A 20,927-nucleotide genomic window follows, 5' to 3' on the forward strand; every position below is an offset into this window, starting at 1 on the left:
TTTTTGAGACAGAGTCTCACTCTGTCACCCAGGCTGGAGTGCAGTGGCCGGATCTCAGCTCACTGCAAGCTCCGCCTCCTGGGTTCATGCCATTCTCCTGCCTCAGCCTCCCAAGTAGCTGGGACTACAGGCGCCCGCCACCTCGCCTGGCTAGTTTTTTATATTTTTTTTAGTAGAGACGGGGTTTCACCATGTTAGCCAGGATGGTCTCGATCTCCTGACCTCGTGATCTGCCCGTCTCAGCCTCCCAAAGTGCTGGGATTACAGGCTTGAGCCACCGCGCCCGGCCTATATACATTTCAATTTAACATTTACAAGAACTCTATAAAGTAGGTATTAGGAGATATTCCTCCATGTGTCTCCCTGCTGTGACTCCAAAGTGACCAGTGTGCCCACTCATATTTACTTCCAATCCATCTCGGCAAGTCCTGCCTTCACATCTTGCTGAGTTGGCAAAAATCGCAAGTCCCTGCCTTCAACAAATTCTCAGACTTGATCCTATTCACATACCTAGAGTCTCCTGAATGAAGGGGAGGCTGGGTCCCCTTGATGAAGGACTGTTCTACACTGACAAAAACATGCTGTAAACCTTCTAGCATTTTCCAAGTGTACCTGCAGGCCATTTAGCAAGCACATTAGATTGGAATGTATACACAGTGCTTAACTCAGTACATGGCATATCACGAAAGCTCAGTCACGTGTCTATTAATACTGCAGTGGGCCAAAGAATAAACAAGTGGGTTCAGTGAATGTAGACTACGGCTACTGTGGGCATCAGAGAAGGGGAAGTAACTAGAGTGTCCAGAGATTTGTGGACATTGGACCTAAACTAATTTTAATTCTAGGAGATTCAAAATGTAGTTTACCAGGTACAGTGGACTCATGGGATCAGGTTTGTGCAGGAATGGATTAACTCAGGAGGTGTAGGTTGTTCAAACCCTGCACATTCCAAAGAAAGCTCATCTTCAGAATGGGCATTTGGTCTGCTCCTGGGAAATAACTTCTGAGCCCGTGGAATATTTTATTTGATTAGTGTTTTTGTATGCCAGAGGTCTTGGGTCATGCCATCATGCTGTACCAGTCTGAACAAATAAGTTTATCCTAAGTGTGATTTATAGTGAACCTTGTTTTTTGCTCTGGGGTCTGAGTAGTAGAGATCAGTAGTGTGGACATTCCAAGCTTATGTGACTGACCCCCAATAAAAACCCTGCACATGGCCGACGCAGTGGCTCACGCCTATAATCCCAGCACTTTGGGAGGCCGAGGTGGGTGGATCACCTGAGGTCAGGAGTTTGAGACCAGCCTGGCCAACATGGTGAAACCCCGTCTCTACTAAAAATACAAAATTAGCCAGGTGGTGGCACACACCTGTAATTCCAGCTACTTGGGAGGCTGAGGCAGGAGAATCGCTTGAACCTGGGAGGCGGAGGTTGCAGTAAGCTGAGATGGCACCATTGCACTCCAGCCTGGGTGACAAAAGTAAGACTCTATCTAAAAAAACAAACAAAATAAAACCTGCACCCTAAAGTTTGCGTGAACTTCTCTGTTTGGGAACAATCAGCACCTGCTGCCAGAAATCATTGCAGGAAGGAAAAAGGACATCCCCGTGATGCCTCACTGGGAGTAGACGCCTGAAAGTTTGTGCCTGGTTGCATCTGGATTTTGTCCCATGTACCTTATCCCTTTGATGATTTTAATCTGTATCCTTTTGCTTTAATAAACCATAAATGCAAGTATAACCAATAAATAAAAATAAATAAGCAAAGCCCTTGCCACTCATTATCCAGAACATTTCTCAGGACAGTGTTTGCAGCAAGCCAACCTTGAGGGAGAGGTGATGTCTGCTTCCAGGGCAAAGAGCAGCTTCCTCACTGCTTACTATAAAACAGCAGATGGGGCCGGGCGCGGTGGCTCAAGCCTGTAATCCCAGCACTTTGGGAGGCTGAGACGGGCGGATCACAAGGTCAAGAGATCGAGACCATCCTGGCTAACCCGGTGAAACCCCGTCTCTACTAAAAAATACAAAAAACTAGCCGGGCGAGGTGGCGGGCGCCTGTGGTCCCAGCTACTCCGGAGGCTGAGGCAGGAGAATGGCGTAAACCCGGGAGGCGGAGCTTGCCGTGAGCTGAGATCCGGCCACTGCACTCCAGCCTGGGTGACAGAGCGAGACTGTCTCAAAAAAAACAAAACAAAACAAAACAAAACAAAACAAAAACAGCAGATGGCTGGGCATGGTGGCTCACACCTGTAATCCCAGAATTTTGGGAGGCCAAGGCAGGAGGATTGCTTGAGGCCAGGAGTTTGAGACTACCCTGGCCAACATAGCAAGAACCCATGTTATTGATTGATTGATTGATTGATTGTTTGATTGATTGATTGAAGGAGTATCACTCGTCGCTCAGGCTGGAGTGCAGTGGCGCGATCTTGGCTCACTGCAACCTCCACCTCCTGGGTTTTCAAGCAACTTTCCTGCCTCAGCCTCCCAAGTAGCTGGGATTATAGGCACTGCCACCATGCCCAGCTAATTTTTGTATTTTTGTAGAGACGGGGTTTCACTATGTTGGTCATGCTGGTCTCGAACTCCTGATCTCAGGTGATCTGCCCACCTTGGCCTCCCAAAGTGCTGGGATTACAAGCGTGAGCCACCGCTCCCAGCCCAACCCCACCTTTAAAAAGGAAAAAAACAGCAGGAGCTTCTTGTTCCTCCCCTTTGATGCAACTCACTATGTGTCTAGCATCTATCTGGGTACATCTCACGTTGCCCCTGCAGGGGGCAGAAAGGAACCAATACAGGCATGCTCATGCTGCCTGTTGTGCCCTGAACAGTAAGGTCTTTCGTCTCTGTTTTCTGACAGCATCCATGAACAGACCCATTTATTAACCTATAAGTAGGGCAGCCTCAAATTCCAGATCTGACAGTATGTATTGTTTTCCTTGACCAGATGAGGAAACAGGCACAGTGACATTAAATAGCTTGTCGACTGGGCACAGGGGTGCAGGCCTATAATCCCAGCACTTTGGGAGGCCGAGGTGGGTGGATCACCTGAGGTCAGGAGTTCAAGACCGGTCTGATCAACATAGTGAAATCCCATCTCTACTAAATGCAAAAAATTAGCTGGGCATGGTGGCACATACCTGTAATCTCAACTACTTGGGAGGCTGAGGCAGGAGAATTGCTTGAACCCGGGTGGCAGAGGTTGCAATGAGCTGAGATTGTGCCATTGCACTCCAGCCTAGGCAACAAGAGTGAAACTCCGTCTCAAAAAATTAAAAAATAAATAAATAAATAACTTGTCCAGGATCACATATCTGGATGACTGTAAAGTCAGCTGCTATGCAATGTTTTATTCTAAGACTGTCCTTTAAGATAACTGATGACCTACTTAACAAATCAGTGCTTCAGTTTTTATCTTATATACCTGAGTTTTCCTACTTAAACTCTCTTCTAACTTAGCTTTCATGCCCCACATTCTTCTAGTCTTCCTGGTGCCTCTTGTGGCTTCTGCTAGTGTGTACATGTGAGAATTCCTTCCCAGCAAGAATGAGTCTTTCTCTGTGGCCCAGGCTGGAATGCGGTCGTGCGATCATGGCTCACGGCAGCCTCGACTTCCCTGAGCTCAAGTGATCCACCCACTTCAGCCTCTTGAGTAGTTGGGACCACAGGCATGCGCCACTACACCCAGCTAATTTTTTTGTATTCTTTGTAGAGATGAGGCTTCTCCACGTTGCCCAGGCTGGTCTTGAACTCCTGGGCTCAAGCCCTTTAATCCTCCTGCCTTGGCTTCCTAGAGTGCTGGGATTACAGGTGTGGGCCACCTCGCCTGGCCTTATGTTTTTTCCAAATCCCAAGAATAATCAGTAAAGAAATTGGGAAAATGCAGAAAAGTGATAATTATTTATCATTTGTTTGTTTATTCATTTATTTATTTATTTTTGAGATAGAGTCTCACTCTGTCACTCAGACTGGAGTGCAATGGCAAGATCTCAGCTCACTGCAATCTCTGTCTCCTGGGTTCAAGCAATTCTCCTGCCTCAGCCTCCCAAGTAGCTAGGATTACAGGCGTGCGCCACCATGCCCAGCTGATTTTTTTTTTTTTTTTTTTTTTGTATTTTTAGTAGAGATGGGGTTTCGCCATGTTGGCCAGGCTGGTCTTGAACTCCTGATCTCAGGTGATTCACCTGCCTCAGCCTCCCAGAGTGCTGGGATTACAGGCATGAGTCACCACACCCAGCTCATCTGTATATCTTCTTTGGAGAAATGTCTATATAAGTCCTTTGCCTTTGTCTGCTTTTATCTTTTTTTTTTTTAATTCTTTTTTTTTTTTTGAGCGGAGTCTTGCTCTGTCACCCAGGCTGGAGTGCAGTGGCGCCGTTTCGGCTCACTGCAACCTCCGCCTCCCAGGCTCAAGTGATTTTCTTGCCTCAGCCTCCTGAGTAGCTGGGATTACAGGTCCGTGCCACAGTGCCTGGCTAATTTTTGTATTTTTAACAGAAATGGAGTTTCACCATCTCTGTTGGTTAGGCTGGTCTTGAATTCCTGGCCTCAAGTGATCTGCCCATCTTGGCCTCCCAAAGTGTTGGGATTACAGTGTGAGCCACCGTGCCCAGCCTCTTTGCCTGCTTTTAAATTGGGATTTTTATTTTTTAGTGGTTGTTGAGTTGCAGGAGTTCTTTATAAATTCTGAATATTAATCCCTTATTAGACACATGATTTACAAATATTTCCTCCCATTCTGTGGGTGTCTTTTCATTCTCAATAGTGGTTTTTTTTTTGTTTGTTTTTGTTTTTTATCTTTTGAGATGGAGTCTCACTCTGTTGCCCAGGCTGGAGTGCAGTGGTGCGATCTCGGCTCACTACAACCTCCACTCCCTGGGTTCAAGCGATTCTCGGGCCTCAGCCTCCAGAGTAGCTGGGATTACAGGCATAAGCTACCATGCCCAGCTGATTTCTGTATTTTAGTAGAGATGGGGTTTCACCATGTTGGCCAGGTTGGTCTCAAACTCCCGACCTTAGGTGATCCGCCCGCCTCAGCCTCCCAAAGTGCTAGGAGTACAGGTGTGAGCCACTGCGCCTGGCCACAATCCATTTTAAAAGTTTTGAAAGATACAGTAAAGTTAAAGGACTTTTACAGAGAACACACATATACTCACCACCTATATTCTACAATTAACATTTAGTATATCTGCTTTATCATGTAACTATCAGTTTCTCTACCAGTATACTTTGTTTCTGGGTGCATGTAAAAAAAATTGCTGAAATCAGTACACTTCACCTGTAAACATTTCAACATGCATGTTATTAATTAGAGCTCCACATTTATTTTACATGTTTTTTGAGTTAAAAGTACATAAAATGCACAAACTTTAAGTGTGTATTTGCTGAATGTTGACAAAGATGTATACATCTGTAACTCAAACCCCTATCAAAATATATAACATTACCATCATCCCAGAAAGTTCACTCATGTGGCTGGGTGCGGTGGCTCACGCCTGTTATCCCAGCACTTTGGGAGGCCGAGGTGGGCGGATCACGAAGTCAGGAGTTCGAGACCATTCTGGCCAATATGGTGAAACGCCATCTCTACTAAAAATACAAAAATTAGCTGGGCATGGTGGTACATACCTGTAATCCCAGCTACTTGGGAGGCTGAGGCAGAAGAATCACTTGAATCAGGGAGTCGGAGATTGCAGTGAGCCAAGATCGTGCCACTGTACTCCAGCCTGGCGACAGAGTAAGATTCTGTCTCAAAAAATAAAAAAAAAAGAAAGAAAAGAAAGAAAATTGCCTCATGCTCCTTCCTAGTCAATTCCCATCCCCGCTCCACCAGAGACAACTACTATTCTAATTAGTGTTTCTTGTTATAAAACTTCATATAATTGGAATCATACAGTGTGTATTTTTTTTGTCTAAAGCTTCTTTTATTCAGCATAATGTCTTTGAGTCCTGCTTCTTTTTAGACTTTCTTGAGTTCAGAGCTGGGAGACTGCTCCCACATCAATGGAGTAGTTGACAAAGCTCAGAAATAGCTCCTCAACAATGTTACCTGTGTTCATTTGTTACTGTAAGAAATTACTACACACTGGTGGCTGAAAACAACACAAATTTATCATCTTATAGTTCTTCAGGTCTAAAGTCTGAAAATAGGTCTTATGGGACAATCAAGGTGTTGGCAGGGCTACATTCCCTCTCTAGAGCTCTAGGGAGAATCTGTTTCTTGCCTTTTCCAGCTTCTAGAGGCTGCCTACATTCCTTGGCTAGTGGCCCCTCTCCAGCAACTGCATCACTCCCACCTCTGCTTTTGTTGTCACATCTCCTTCTCGGACCTTGACCTTCTTGCCTCCCTTTTATAAGGACCACTGTGATTACACTAGACTCAACAGGATAGTGTTCTTAACTCAAAATCCTTAGTTTAATCACATCTGCAAAGTCCTATTTGCTAATATAAGGTAACACAATCACAGGTTTTGCAGATTAGGACATGAAATGTTTGGGGTCCATTATTCTTAATTCATACATAATAACTGTACATAAATATGGGGTATACGGTGATGTTTCTATACATACGATGTGTACTGGTCAAATTGGGGCATCCATCATCTAAAACATTTATCATTCTTTGTGTTAGGAACATTCAATATCTTCTCTTCTAGTTATTTGAAAATATATAGTGTATTATTGTTAACTATAGTCATTCTACAGTGCTGTAAAACTCTAGAACGTATTCCTCCAATATAGCTAATAATTTTGTGTCCATTAACAAATTTTTCCCTATCCCACCCTTGCCCCTACCCTTCCCTTTCTAGCCTCTGGTAACATTTGTTCTGCCTTTTTTTTTTTTTTTTTTTTTTTTTTTTGAGATGGAGTTTTGCTCTTTGTCCCTGGCTGGAGTGAACTGGCACAATCTCGGCTCACTGCAATCTCCAACACCTGGGTTCAGGCGATTCTTGTGCCTCAGCCGGCTGAGTAGCTGGAATTATAGGCATGTGCCACCACGCCTGGCTAATTTTTGTATTTTTAGTAGAGACAGGGTTTCACCATATTGGCCAGGCTGGTCTCGAATTCCTGACCTCAGGTGATCCACCCACCTCAGCCTCCCAAAGTGCTAGGATTACAGGCATTAGCCACCACACCAGGCCTTCACTAACTTTTGACTCCCCAAAACTTAACTACTAATAGTCTACTGTTTACTGGAAGCCTTACCAATAACATCAATAGTGAATTAAAACATATTTTGGGGTTGGGTACCATGGCGCATGCCTGTAATCCCAGCTAAGGCTGAGGCAGGAGGATTGCTTGAGCTTGGGAGGTGGAGGTTGCAGTGAGCCGAGATCTCACCACTGCACTCCAGCCTGGATGACAGAGTCAGATCCTGTTCTGAAAAAAAAAAAAAAAAAAAACAGATAGTAAATATTTAAATATATATATATATATATATATATTTTGGGGCCCATACCTGTAATCCCAGCACTTTGGGAGGCTGAGGTAAGAGGATTTCTTGAGCTCAGGAGTTCAAGACCAGCCTGGAAAACAAGGTGAAACCCCGTTTCTACAAAAAATTAAACAATTAGCCAAGCATGGTGGCGTGTACCTGTATTCCCAGTTATTTGGGAGGTTAATGTAGGAGGAAGGCTTGAGTTCAGGAGGTGGAGGTTGCCAAGATGGTAGCCACTGCACTCCAGCCTGGGTGACAGAGCCAGACCCTGTCTCAAAAAGAAAAAACAAAAACATATTTTGTATGTCATATACATCATATACTGTACTCTCTCCCCCTCCTCCCCCTGCTTTTTTTTTTAGAGATGGGTCTTGCTCTGTCACGAAGGTTGGAGTGCAGTGACGTGACCATAGCTCAACTGCAGCCTGAAACTCAGCTCAAGGGATCTTCCTGCCTCAGCCTCCTGAGTAGCCAGGACTATAGGCGCATCCACCACGCCTGGCTTATATAGTGTATTCTGATCATAAAGTAAGCTAGAGAAAAGAAAATGTTACTAAGAAAATCATAAGGAAAAGAAAATATATTTACTATTCATTAAGTGGAAATGGATCATCATAAAATTCTTCATCATCACCTTCATGTTGAGCAGGCTGAGGAGGAAGAGGAGGAAGGGTTGGTCGTGCTCTTTCAAGAGTGGCAGAGGCAGAAGAGGTGGAGAAGGGGGAAGGGGAGCAGAAGAGGCAGGCACACTGGTACAACTTTATGGAAATACATCATAGTTTCTGTCTGATTTTTTTGCTGCTTTTTCATTTCTCTAGACATTTCTATACAGTACCGATCCTTCTTCTACTGTTTACTTTAGTTTCAGTGCCCATATCATAGAAGGCTGTAAGTCATAAAAGAAGTCAAAAGCAGTCTCAAATGATGGAAACCCTCCTGCCAGATTGTCTAATGTCCATTTGTTTTCTGGCACTGCCCCTTTTCCATCTTCCTCATCATCTGACACTGGTTCAGAAGCACTCATCTCTACCAAGTTGTATTCTAATTCCTCTGGTATGGTGTCTGTTAGCTCTTCAATTTCTCCGAAATCCATGTCTTGAAACCCTTCACTCTCTGCCTTTTTTTTTTTTTTTTCCATATCCACAGTCTCTTTCGTGATTTCCTTGATTGACTCTTGTCATCATTTCCTATGAAGTAATGCATAATATCTGGGTATAGTTTTCTCTAGTAGTCACACTATTGGATATAGTTTTCTCCTGTAGGAATTTGTTTCAGGTTTAATGGCTTTCACAGCTTTTTCTATAACAATGATGGTGTCTTCAATGGTGTAATCCTTCCAGACTTTCATGATGGGGTTCTTTTCCGTAGGGTTGACCATCCTTTCCATAGAGCACCATGTGCAATGAGTCTTAAAGATCTTTATGACAACCTGATCTATAGGCTGAATTGGAAGTGTTGTGTTTGGGGGTAAGTAGGCCACTTCAACACCAAAGGTGTTGAACTCATGGGGTTCTGAGTGGCCAAGGGCATTGTCCAACATCAAAATAACTTTAAAAGGCCATCCTGGCTGGGCGCGGTGGCTCATGCCTGTAATCCCAGCACTTTGGGAGGCTGAGGAGGGTGGATCACCTGAAGTCAGGAGTTCAAGACCAGCCTGGCCAACATGGTGAAACCCTGTCTCTACTAAAAGTACAAAAATTAGCTGGGCATGGTGGCGTGTGCCTGTAATCCCAGCTACTTGGGAGGCTGAGGCACGAGAATTGATTGAACCCAGGAGGTGGAGGTTGTGGTGAACCGAGATTGTGCCATTGCACTCTAGCCGGGGCAACAAGAGTGAAACTCCATCTGAAAAGAAAAAAAAAAAGCTTCCAGATAGGTGAACATGTGAAGGTTCCTGGAGGGGTAGCATGCATACCCAAGGAGGGCATGGAATCTCTGCTCCGCTTCCCCCATATCTCACCCACAACATCTCTTCATCTGTATCCTTTGTGATATCCTTATAATAAACCAGCAAATGAAACACAACCAGAGTTTGATAAAATTTGTCCAAATTGGGCAGAGTCTAAGTGACATGCCAGTGGCTTGTGCATCTCACCATCTGAGGGACCCCACCTGATAATGGTGTTGTGAGGAACACAACAACTAGACTCTCTAGCTGCAGGCAGTGGATGCCTGGGAAGGAAGATCTGTGGCTGCAGACAGAAATCTACTGGCTCTAACCTGCCAGTCGTGGTCTGTATTTCCTTGTGCCTTAATTTCCCTTTAATAAAATAGGATGGTGGGCCGGGTGCAGTGGTTCACGCCTGTAATCCCAGCACTTTGGGAGGCCGAGGCAGGCAGATCACCTGAGGTCAGGAGTTCGAGACCAACATCATTACCTCAGTTTCAACACAGTTGCCCTTAGTCCTCATGTCACTGCTTTTGGTGCTGCCTGTTGTGGAAGCAGTAGAAGCCAGTGATGCAATCGCCCTTTTGTTAGGTGTGGTTCTCAGCATTACAGGCATTTGTGCCTGCTTGCGGGTATATGCACGAAAAAGAAATGGACGAATGTGATTTTGAAAGGCCTACTGAGTCAAACTTCACCTTGAAAACCTTTGTGCTGTAGAGGCTAAACTTGAGCTCTGGTGTGTGAAAGGTTCCAAGAATCAATAAATAAGGGAGTTTCACATTTTTCATTGTTTCCATGAAATGGGAACAAACATACATTTACAAATGGAAAAAAAAAATGTTTTCTTTACAACAAATAATGCACAGAAAAATGCAGCCTATAATTTGCTAGTTGGAAAGGAGGTCAAGGAAGTAAAATGGCTGAAATTTACATAAGTAATATTTCATAATCTTAGAATTCTCTCAAAGCATGTGAAATAGGAAGAAGGAAGTTCTTGCCCAGAATCTTAGGAAATGACCACTGTTCGGTTATAATCACTGCCTCCTGAATCGTTGAGGAGTCTTTTCTCCTTTTTTTTTTTTTGTATTAGATTGTTGTTTTGTTGTCTCCCAAGTTAATATTATATTTAGATATCAGAGAGTCAGCCAAAAAGGAAAACTTTTATCTCTGGGGAAAAAATATTTAGAAAAATGTATTCAGTATATCTAATACTGAAATGCAGAAAAAATTTAATGTTAAAAAAAAAACTATAAACATTGACATGGAAGAGATTTAATGTTTTGAAAAAAACTTTACATTAACTGAGTAACATCCTCCTGATGAGAAGTACTATATTAAATATAAACCCATTATGTTATTAAAAAAAAAAAAAAAGACACCAAGAGCAGTTTTTTTTGTTGTTGTTGTTTCTTGAGACACGGTCTCACTGTAGCCTAGGCTGGAATGCAGTGGCACAGTCACAGCTCACTGTAGCCGCAACCTCCTGGGCTCAGGTGTTTCTCCTTCTCATCTCAGCCTCTTGAGTAACTGGGACTATAGGCACATGCCACCATGCCCAGCTAATTTTTGTATTTTTTGTACAGATGGGGTTTTGCCCAGGATGGTCTTGAATTCATGGGTTCAAATGTTCTGTCTACTTCCGCCTCCCAAAGTGGGTAGGATTACAGGTGTCAGCCACTGTGCCCAGCCAATTTTTGTATTTTTATAATGAATGGCAGGAAAAACAACACATCAGCTACTTGGGATGGAACAGTTTTAGTCTTACTTGAAAGTTTGTTTCAGGCCTGGCACTATGGCTCATACCTGTAATCCCAGCACTTTGGGAGGCCGAGGATGGTGGATCATTTGAAGCCAGGAGTTTGAGACCAGCCTGGCCAACATGGCAAAACTCCATCTTTACTAAAAATACAAAAATTAGTAGGCTGTGGTGTTCCCAGCTACTTGGGAGACAGGCATGAGAATTGCTTGAACTCAGGAGGCAGAGGTTGCAGTGAGCCAAGATTGTACCAGTGCACTCCAGCGTTGGCCACAGAGTAAGACTGTCTAAAAAAAAAAAACAAACAAACAGGCCAGGCGCGGTGGCTCATGCCTGTAATCTCAGCACTTTGGGAGACCGAGGCAGGTGGATCACAAGGTCAGGAGATCAAGAGCATCCTGGCCAACATGGTGAAACCCTGTCTCTGCTAAAAATACAAAAACTAGCTGGGTGTGGTGGCATGTGCCTGTAATCCCAGCTACTCAGGAGGCTGAGGCAAGAGAATCGCTTGAACCAGGGAATTGGAGGTTGCAGTGAGCCGAGATCGCGCTACTGCACTCCAGCCTGGCGACAAAGCGAGACTCAATCTCAAAAAAAAAAAAAAAGTTTCTTTCAATCTGCTTAGTTAACATTTTTATTGTTCAGCTTCATCTTCTAAAGTCTTCTGCTGCATACTTAGTTCAAAGAGAAGTGATTTACAACATAGGATCTGAAGAAACAAAAGTATTTTTGGTTCAAGTTGCTGCTCTGTTTAAAAGGAGAATCCAAATAGCCACTCACCTGTAGTCTTAGTTACTTAGGAGGCGGAGGTGGGAGTATAGATCACTTGAGCCCTAGAGTTCCAGGCTGCAGTGAGCTTTGATCGTGCCACTGCACCCCAACCTGGGTGACAGAGTGAGACTCTGTTTCAAAATAACAATAATAGGCTGGGCATGGTGGCCCACACCTGTAATCCTAGCACTTTGGGAGGCTGAGGTGGGAGGCTCACTTGAGCCCAGGAGTTCCAGACCAGCCTGGGCATCATGGAGAGACCCCATCTCTACAAAAACGAAAATTAGTCAGGCATGGTGTTGCACGCTTCTAGTTCCAATGACTTAAAAGGCTGAGGTGGGAGGATCACCTAAATCCAGGGAGGTTGAGGCTGCAGTGAGCTGTGATCATACCACTGCACTCCAGCCTGTGTGACAGAGTGAGAACCTGTCTCAATAATAATGATAATTAATAATAATAATAATATAAGGAGAATCAAAAGAAAACATGCAAATGGTTAACAGGTACATGAAAAACTGCTCAACACCACTAATCATCAGGGAAATGCAAATCAGAACTACAAGGAAGCTGGCATGGTGGCTCACGCCTGTAATCCCAGCAGTTTAGGAGGCTGAGGTGGGTGGATCACCTGAGGTCAGGAGTTTGAGGCCAGCCTTCTCAACATGGCAAAACTCCATCTCTACTAAAAATACAAAAATTAGCTGGGCATGATGGTGCACGCATGTAATCCCAGCTACTCGGGAAGCTGAGGCAGGAGAATCGCTTGAACCCAGGAGGGGGAGGTTGCAGTGAGCTGAGGTTGCGCCACTGCACTCCAGCCTAGGCTGCAGAGCAAGACTCTGACTCAAAAACAAAAAACCACACAATGAGATATTATCTTACCTTAGTTAGAATGGCTGTTATTAAGAAGACAAAACATGACAGGTATTGGCAAGGATGCTAAGAGAAGGCAACTCTTGACTGGGCGCGGTAGCTCACGCCTATAATCCCAGCACTTTGGGAGGCTGAGGTGGGTGGATCACCTGAGGTCGGGAGTTCGAGAGCAGCCTGACCAACATGGAGAAACCCCATCTCTACTAAAAATACAAAATTAGCCAGGAGTGGTGGTGCATGACTGTAATCCCAGCTACTCAGGAGGCTAAGGCAGAAGAATCGCTTGAACCCTGGTGGCGGAGTCTGCGGTGAGTCAAGATTGTGCCATTGCAACCTGGGCAACAAGAGTGAAACTCCTTCTCAAAAAAAAAAAAAGAGAGAAGGGAACTCCTACATACTGTTGGTGGGAATGTAAGTTAGTACAGCCACTATTGAAAACAATATGGAGATGTCTCAAAAAACCCAAAATAGAACTACAATAGAACTACCATGTGGGCCGGGCGGTGGCTCACACCTGTAATCCCAGCACTTTGGGAGGCCGAGGCTGGTGGATCACCAGAGGCCAGAAGTTCACGATCAGCCTGGCCAACATGGTAAAACCCCGTCTCTACTAAAAATATAAAATTTAGCTGGGCCTGATGGAGGGTGAGGCCCACATGGTAGTTCCTACTCGAGAGGCTGAGGCAGGAGAATCACTTGAACCTGGGAGGCAGAGGTTGCAGTGAGCTGAGACCCGGGCATTGCACTCCAACCTGGATAACATAAGCAAAACTCAGCCTCAAAAAAAAAAAAAAAAAAAAAAAAACAAAGAACTACCATGTGATCCAGCAATCCCACTACCTGGAGTTTATCCAAAGGAAAAGAAATCAGTATATAAAAAAGATAACCTGCATCTCCGTGTTTACTGTAGAGCCATGTTTGCAATAGCAAATATATGGAATCAACCTAAGTGTTGATCAGTGGACAAATGAATAAAGAAAACATGATACATATACACAGTGGAATTCAGCCATAAAAAAATGAAATCATGTTTACAGCATGGATGGAACTGGAGGTCATTATGTTAAGTGAATAAGCCAGACACAGAAAGGCAAATATCACATGTCCTCACTTACATGTGGGAGCTAGAAAAGCTGATCTCACGGATGTGGAGAGTAGAATGATATCAGAGATTGGAAGGGTGTATGTGGGTGGGAGAGGTGGATGAAGAGAAGTTGGGTAATGGGTACAAACATATACTTAGGAAGAAGGGATAACTTGTAATGTTCAATAGCAGAGTAGGGTGACTGTAGTTAACAAAGTACTGTAAATTTCCATAGCTAGAAGACAGGACTTGAAATTTTCCCAACACAAAGAAATGTTAAATACTCAAGGTGATTGATACCTTAAATATCCTGACTTGATTACTGTACATTCTATGTATGAAGCAAAGCAAAACATCACATGAACTCCATAAATATGTAAAAATTTTGTGTATCAATACAAAATTTTTTTGTTTTCCTTTTCTTTTTTTTTTTGAGACGGAGTCTCGCTCTGTCGCCCGGGCTGGAGTGCAGTGGCCGGATCTCAGCTCACTGCAAGCTCCGCCTCCCGGGTTCCCGCCATTCTCCTGCCTCAGCCTCCTGAGTAGCTGGGACTACAGGCGCCCGCCACCTCGCCCGGCTAATTTTTTTTTTATTTTTTAGTAGAGACGGGGTTTCACCGTGTTAGCCAGGATGGTCTCGATCTCCTGACCTCGTGATCCGCCCGTCTCGGCCTCCCAAAGTGCTGGGATTACAGGCTTGAGCCACCGCGCCCGGCCTTCTTTTTTTTTTTTTGAGACAGAGTCTTGCTCTGTCGCCCAGGCTAGAGTGCAATGGCACGATCTCGGCTCACTGCAACCTCTGCCTCCCAGGTTCAAGTCATTCTTGTGCCTCAGCCTCCTGAGTAGCTGGGATTACAGGCTTCCAACTCCACACCCAGCTAATTTTTGTATTTTTAATACAGATGGGGTTTTGCCATGTTGGCCAGGTTGGTCTCGAACTCCTGACCTCAGGTGATCCTCCCACCTTGACCTCCCAAAGTGTTGGGATTACAGGCGTGAGTCACTGTGCCTGGCCCAATTTTTTTTTTCTTTTTGGGACAGGGTCTCGCTCTGTCGCCCAGGTTGGAGTGCAGTGGCATGATCTTGCTTACTGCAACCTTTGCTTCCTGGGTTCAAGAGATTATTATGCCTCAGCCTCCTGAGTAGCTGGGACTACAGGTGTGCACCACCAGACCTGGCCAATGTTTGTATTTTTAGCAGAGATTGGGTTTCACCATGTTGCCACACTGGTTTCTAACTTCTGGCCTCAAGCAATCTGCCCACCTCAGCCTCCCAAAGTGCTGGATTACAGGTGTGAACAACTGGGCCGGGCCTAAATTAAATATTTTCAAAATTTAAAAAATACTGATTTCTAAGGGTATATTTTTCCTTATTCGATTTCTACACTATTCACCACGTGGAGTGCAGTGAAGCAGTTCCAGAACTCAAAGTAATAATATAAGCATATTAATATTTAATTATTAACAATTAATAATTAATATATGCATATGAGATCAGCAGGATCTCAAAAAAAGTATTTCAGGTGAAAAACAGCAAGGGTAAGCCAGAAAATACAAAGAAATCTTGACTGGAAAGTCAGCAATAAAGAACACCATTGAATAAAAAGGAAGGCTTGATATACTAGGGCGGGCAGGGGAGCCAAGCAAGTAGATCCAGGGCCAGAAGGACAGCAGGGACCTGGTAGGCCTTGCTTGTTATCTCCAGCAAGCAGCCCCATGCTTAGCAAACAGTATTCTGCATCCTGTGTGATTGCAGGTATATTCCAAATGTGGGGATGAAGGCAACTAGTACTTATAGTCCAACGCCACTAGCCATGACGATGACCCATCTTGGCTGAAAAATAAATACTTAAATCTAGGAAGCAGCGGATACAACCCAGGACAACAGGAAGGGGAGACCTCGTATGAGAAGAACTGAGGCCCAATCCAGTTTAGAGAGGAGACTGAAGGCTAAAGGAGGAAGGTTTCCCAAAAAAAATTAGGATTCGAAAGTTGATGCTATCTTTGGTAATCTGGAACAACGTAAAGAAGTAGAAATGGCGGGGCCGGGCGCGGTGGGTCACGCCTGTAATCCCAGCACTTTGGGAGGCTGAGGTGGGAGGATCACCTGAGGTCGGGAGTTCGAGACCAGCCTGACCAACATGGAGAAACCCCGTCTCTACTAAAAATACAAAATTAGACGGGCATGGTGGCTCATGCCTGTAATCCCAGCTACTTGGGAGGCTGAGGCAGGAGAATCGCTTGAACCTGAGAGGCGGAGGTTGCAGTGAGCCGAGATTGCACCATTGCACTCCTGGGCAACAAGAGTAAAACTCCTTCTCAAAAAAAAAAAAAAAGAAAGAAAGAAAAAGAAAAAAGTAGAAATGGCCGAGAACGGTGGCTCATACCTGTAATCACAGCGCTTTGGGAGGCCGAGGCAGAAGGATTGCTTGAGGCCAGGAATTCCAAAGCAGCCTGGGCAACATAGCAAGACCCTGTCTCTGTTTTAAAAATTTAAAATTAGTCAAGCATGGGGTGTGCGCCTGTGGTCCCAGCTACTCGGGAGGCTGAGGTGAGAAGATCGCTTCAGCCCGGGAGGTCGAGTCTGCAGCGAGCTAGGATCGCACTGCTGCATTCCACCCTGGGCCACAGAACAAGACCCTGTCTCAAAACAAACAAAAAATAAATTTATGTATGTTAGCAACAACTACAATGTAATTTAAAACTTCCCCATTCCGATTCCATCCTCACCAAGCACGTTCTTTCGCCTGCAGCTTCGGTCTAGAGCCTGAGCGAGCCGAGCTGCGGATGCCAGGGGCTGGGTGGACTCCGCAGCTAAACTCCTATTGTAAAACACACACCTGCTTCTACCGCGGATGTACACATGGTCTGCCAGGGTGTGCGCGTCTTCCCAAGGGATCTGGGGACCAGATTCCAGCTCCTGCCATCGGGAGGCACGGTAAGAGCCCGTAGGGGACACAATTCTGAGCACCGCAGATACCGAGGTCCCCGCTGCGCTCCAGTCTGTCAACAGAGGCGTCAGGACCGCGGAGTCCTTTCAAACGCCCGCCAGTCCCAGGCCAATCACTGCGCAGATTCTTCCGGGATCGTCGCCAATCATCGGCCGTTGCGTCTTGCGGGTAAAGAGGCGTAAGTGAAGCTTCGGGCCCGTCCATCTTTCTTGAAGGCAAGAGGCCTGTCTTCTACTTCCCAGACACCCCGCCTTGCCCACCACAAAAAGCATCCGAAGCAGGTTTATTTAAGGGCAAGTGGGACGATGAGGCCAGAGAAGTCAGAAAGGCTCCATATTTGATATGGTCAAAGAATGGCGCCCTTAAGAGCAGCCTGTGACAATTGAAGCTAGGTGGTCGCCATATTTTCTGAAGGCACCTTCCGGGTCCCTTAACCCGGGTGTCTATGTCCAAGCGGCCATGAAGTGAATAAACACTGAGGAATTATATTTGTCCCTATCAGAATCCTCGAATCCCTAGCAGCCAGTCCCTGCTAATTCGGTTGCCTCGGCTGCGTTCGGACGCCACGGCTGGGCGGGGCCGCCCTTCCTGTGGACAACGACAGCTGAGGCCGGGAGCGGGGAGACGGCGGCCCCAGGGACCTGGCGGCCGCCGATCGGGGCTGCAAGGCCCCATGGCGCCGCCCCCAGCCCCGCTCCTGGCGCGGAAGCCCGGGGAGACCCGGCCTGGTTGCAGGAAGCCCGGGGCTGTGAGCTTCGCGGACGTGGCCGTGTACTTCTCCCCGGAGGAGTGGGGCTGTCTGCGGCCCGCGCAGAGGGCTCTGTACCGGGACGTGATGCGGGAGACCTACGGCCACCTGGGCGCGCTCGGTGAGAGCCCCGGGTCCGAGCCCCCTCCTCCTTCACCGGGTTCACAGGGGAGATGATGTGGAAGGGCCGAGAGAACTGTGAGCCCTAACCCCGCACTCTTGCGCCAACACCAGCAGCCACCTCCCGTTCCCAGGGCTTCAGGTACCCCCTCGGGAGTGTTTTCACCCGTATCCACTTCATTCAGGCAGCAGCACTGCACCCCGGTCCAGGTTGAGTATAAGCTCCGAGGGGGTGCCCTCAGCCTGGAGGGGAATGCCAACTCCCCACGATGGCCTCTCAGGCCCCTGCTGTGATCCCTGTTCTCTCCCAGGATTCCCAGGCCCCAAACCAGCCCTCATCTCTTGGATGGAACAGGAGACTGAGGCTTGGAGCCCCGCCGCCCAGGATCCTGAGAAGGGGGAAAGACTGGGAGGAGCTCGGAGAGGTGAGGGATAGTCCCGGGTCCCCCCCTCCCGTCCCCCCCCGCCCCTTGATTTTCCAAGGCTTCCTGTCTAGCAGAGTTTCCTTTCAGGCCCCCACTTCCAGCATCCTTAAAGAAATTCAACTGTGTTGGGTACTAGAGGAGTAAAGAAGGCAGACCTGGTACAAAGTTTTCAGAACATAGGACAGCGGTCCTGTGGGGACTGGGAGCCCAGTCCAACATGCTTGTGCTTCCAGATTTCTCTCATTCTCTCTCTCTCTCTTTTTTTCTTTTTTTTTTTGAGAGGGAGTCTCACTCTGTAGCCCAGGCTGAAGTGCAGTGGTGCTATCTCGGCTCATGGCAACCTCCGTCCCCTGGGTTCAAACGATTCTCCCACTTCAGCCTCCAGAGTAGCTGGAATTACAGGCACACGCCACCACGAGCGACTAATTTTTGTATTTTTAGTACAGACGGGCTTTCACCATGTTGGCCAGGGTGGTCTCGAACTCCTGATCTCATGTGACCTGCCCGCCTCGGCCTCCCAAAGTGCTGGGATTAAAGGCCTGAGCCACTGTGCCAGGCCAGCTCATTCTCTCTCTTTCAGGAATAACTAAAACTCCCCAAGATTGGAAGTGCCTTCAGGTCTACCTTTCACATTCCTCAAGTGAGGCAAAGTGGCACGAGAAAAAATACCCAGTCATTGACAAGTTGGCTTTTCTCCCTTCACCATCCCCCAGTGGAGTGACCTTGAGCAAATGTTTCCTCATCGATAAAAGAGTCTTACCTTACAAAAAATGGAGAAACCACACTAATAATAGCCTCTGCTTGGCCAGGTGCGGTGGGTCATGCCTGTAATCCCAGCACTTTGGGAGGCTGAGGCGGGTGAATCACCTGAGGTCAGGAGTTCAAGTGCAGCTTGGCCAACATGGTGAAACTCTGTCTTTACTAAAAATACAAAAATTAGCTGGGCGTGGTGGTGAGCTCCTGTAATCCCAGCTACTTGGGAGGCTGAGGCAGGAGAATCACTTGAACCTGGGAGGTGGAGGTTGCAGTGAGCTGAGATCTTTCCACTTCACTCCAGCCCGGGTGACAGAGTGAGACTCTGTCTCAAAAATAAATAAATAAATAAATAAATAAATAAATAAATAAATAAATAAATGCCCCTGCTTCCTGAGCACTTACTAAGTGCTTAACATGCATCTACTCAGCTAATCCAGCAATGCTGTGAAATGAAAAGCCGTTATTATTCCAATCTGATGCATAAGGAACCAAGGCTCAGATAAGTCACTTTCAGGAGATCTGAATCCTGTTTACCTTGTTCTAAAGCCTGTGTGTTAATCACGGACAGAACTTCTCTGGCACTGCCTTAAGTGAAAAGCATTCTATAACCTGAGACAGTCTGTGCAGAAGTGTTTGTAAGTGTAACTTAATTCCGGTTTCCCAGGAGATGCCCCAAACAGGAAGGAAGAGGAACCCGAGGAAGTTCCAAGAGCCAAAGGGCCTAGAAAGGCTCCTGTGAAGGAGAGTCCTGAAGTGCTGGTGGAATGCAACCCTGACCCAGCTATCAGCGTTGCCCCGGCACGGGCACAGCCACCCAAAAATGCTGCCTGGGACCCGACCACAGGAGCACAGCCCCCGGCACCCATGCCCAGCGTGGATGCTCAGGCCGGCCAGCGGCGCCATGTGTGCACGGACTGCGGCCGGCGCTTCACCTATCCCTCGCTGCTGGTCAGCCACAGGCGCATGCACTCCGGGGAGCGGCCCTTCCCCTGCCCCGAGTGTGGCATGCGCTTCAAGAGGAAGTTCGCAGTGGAAGCGCACCAGTGGATCCACCGCTCCTGCTCTGGTGGGCGGCGGGGCCGGAGGCCTGGGATCCGGGCTGTGCCTCGGGCCCCCGTCCGAGGTGACCGGGACCCGCCTGTGCTCTTCCGGCACTACCCAGACATCTTCGAGGAGTGCAGCTGAGCAGCACCGCAGGCTGGAGTTGAGCCTGACCTTGGCACGAAGGACTGACGGAGCCCTGAGGTGGGCCACTGAGTCGGGGACTCCGAAACTGAAATTCATGCCCTGGACTTTCCTCAAGGATCCCTCAAGTTTCCAACTTGTAAAAAGAAAAGTGCCTGTAAAGATTCGAATAGATTAGACTTGCCACCCCTCTCCCCAGTCTTTTGTAAAAAAAAAAAAAAAAAAAGAAAAAAGAAAAAAAAAAAAAAGAAGAGAGTGAGATCCTGGACTCATTTCAAAGTGTTATCTGAAGATCAGGTGCAACAGAGACCTTTCCCTCATCTCAGGAACTAGCCACTCCTTATCTACTTCAAATGCAGATGCTGAGGGGGGACCAAGACCTGGGGAGGGGACCTACATGGAGGGCGTTGTCAAGCCCTGGCTAATTGTCATCAGCAGGGGACCCAGATACTGGAGTGGTTGGGAATAGAATAAATGCAGGTGGCACAAGTCCAGCCTTTGTTGGGAGGCCAAGGTGGGAGGATCGCTTGAGGCCAGGAGTTCAGACCAGCCTGAGCAACATAGTGAAATCCTATCTCTAGAAAAAAAAAAAAAATGAACCAGGCGTAGTGGCACATCGTGCCTGTGGTCCCAGCCACTTGGGAGGCTGAGGCAGGAAGACTGCTTGAGCCCAGGAGTTCAAGGCTACAGTAAGCTATGATTGTGCCACTGTACTACAGCCTGGGCAACAGAGTAAGACTTCATTTCTTTTTTTTTTTTTTTTTTTTTTTGAGACAGGGTCTCACTTTGTCACCCAGAGTGGAGTACAGTGGTGCCATCTCAGCTCACTGCAACCTCTGCCTCCTGGGTTCAAGCAATTCTCCTGCCTCAGCCTTCTGAGTAGCTGGGATTACAGGTGCGTGTCATCATGCCCGACTAATTTTTGTATTTTCAATAGA

The 20,927-nt window shown here is 46.7% G+C and overlaps 2 protein-coding genes across 3 annotated transcripts in view; both read left to right on the top strand.

Annotated features, from left to right (window-relative positions):
* Positions 1 to 9,986, top strand: part of LOC112613885 (small integral membrane protein 30-like) — a 13,045-nt gene extending 3,059 nt beyond the window's left edge. Inside the window, exon 2 of the mRNA XM_025369756.1 lies at positions 9,789 to 9,986. Within this exon, the coding sequence (XP_025225541.1) occupies positions 9,789 to 9,986 (198 nt within the window). The remainder of the gene's footprint in view (positions 1 to 9,788) is intronic.
* Positions 9,987 to 16,308: 6,322 nt separating this feature from the next.
* Positions 16,309 to 20,196, top strand: ZNF688 (zinc finger protein 688). Of its 2 annotated transcripts, XM_025369689.1 has the most exons (3): positions 16,309 to 17,624; positions 17,935 to 18,048; positions 19,469 to 20,196. In XM_025369689.1, the coding sequence occupies exons 1-3, from the start codon at positions 17,429 to 17,431 to the stop codon at positions 19,987 to 19,989; spliced, it is 831 nt and encodes a 276-aa protein (XP_025225474.1). In that variant the 5' UTR covers positions 16,309 to 17,428; the 3' UTR covers positions 19,990 to 20,196. The 2 variants fall into 2 exon arrangements, with proteins under 2 accessions (XP_025225474.1, XP_025225475.1); XM_025369690.1 differs by lacking the exon at positions 17,935 to 18,048 and having other exon boundaries at positions 16,315 to 17,624.
* The last annotated feature ends 731 nt before the right edge of the window (positions 20,197 to 20,927 follow it).

Source organism: Theropithecus gelada, chromosome 20, assembly GCF_003255815.1.
Source record: "Theropithecus gelada isolate Dixy chromosome 20, Tgel_1.0, whole genome shotgun sequence".
NCBI classification, from domain to species: Eukaryota; Metazoa; Chordata; class Mammalia; order Primates; family Cercopithecidae; genus Theropithecus; species Theropithecus gelada.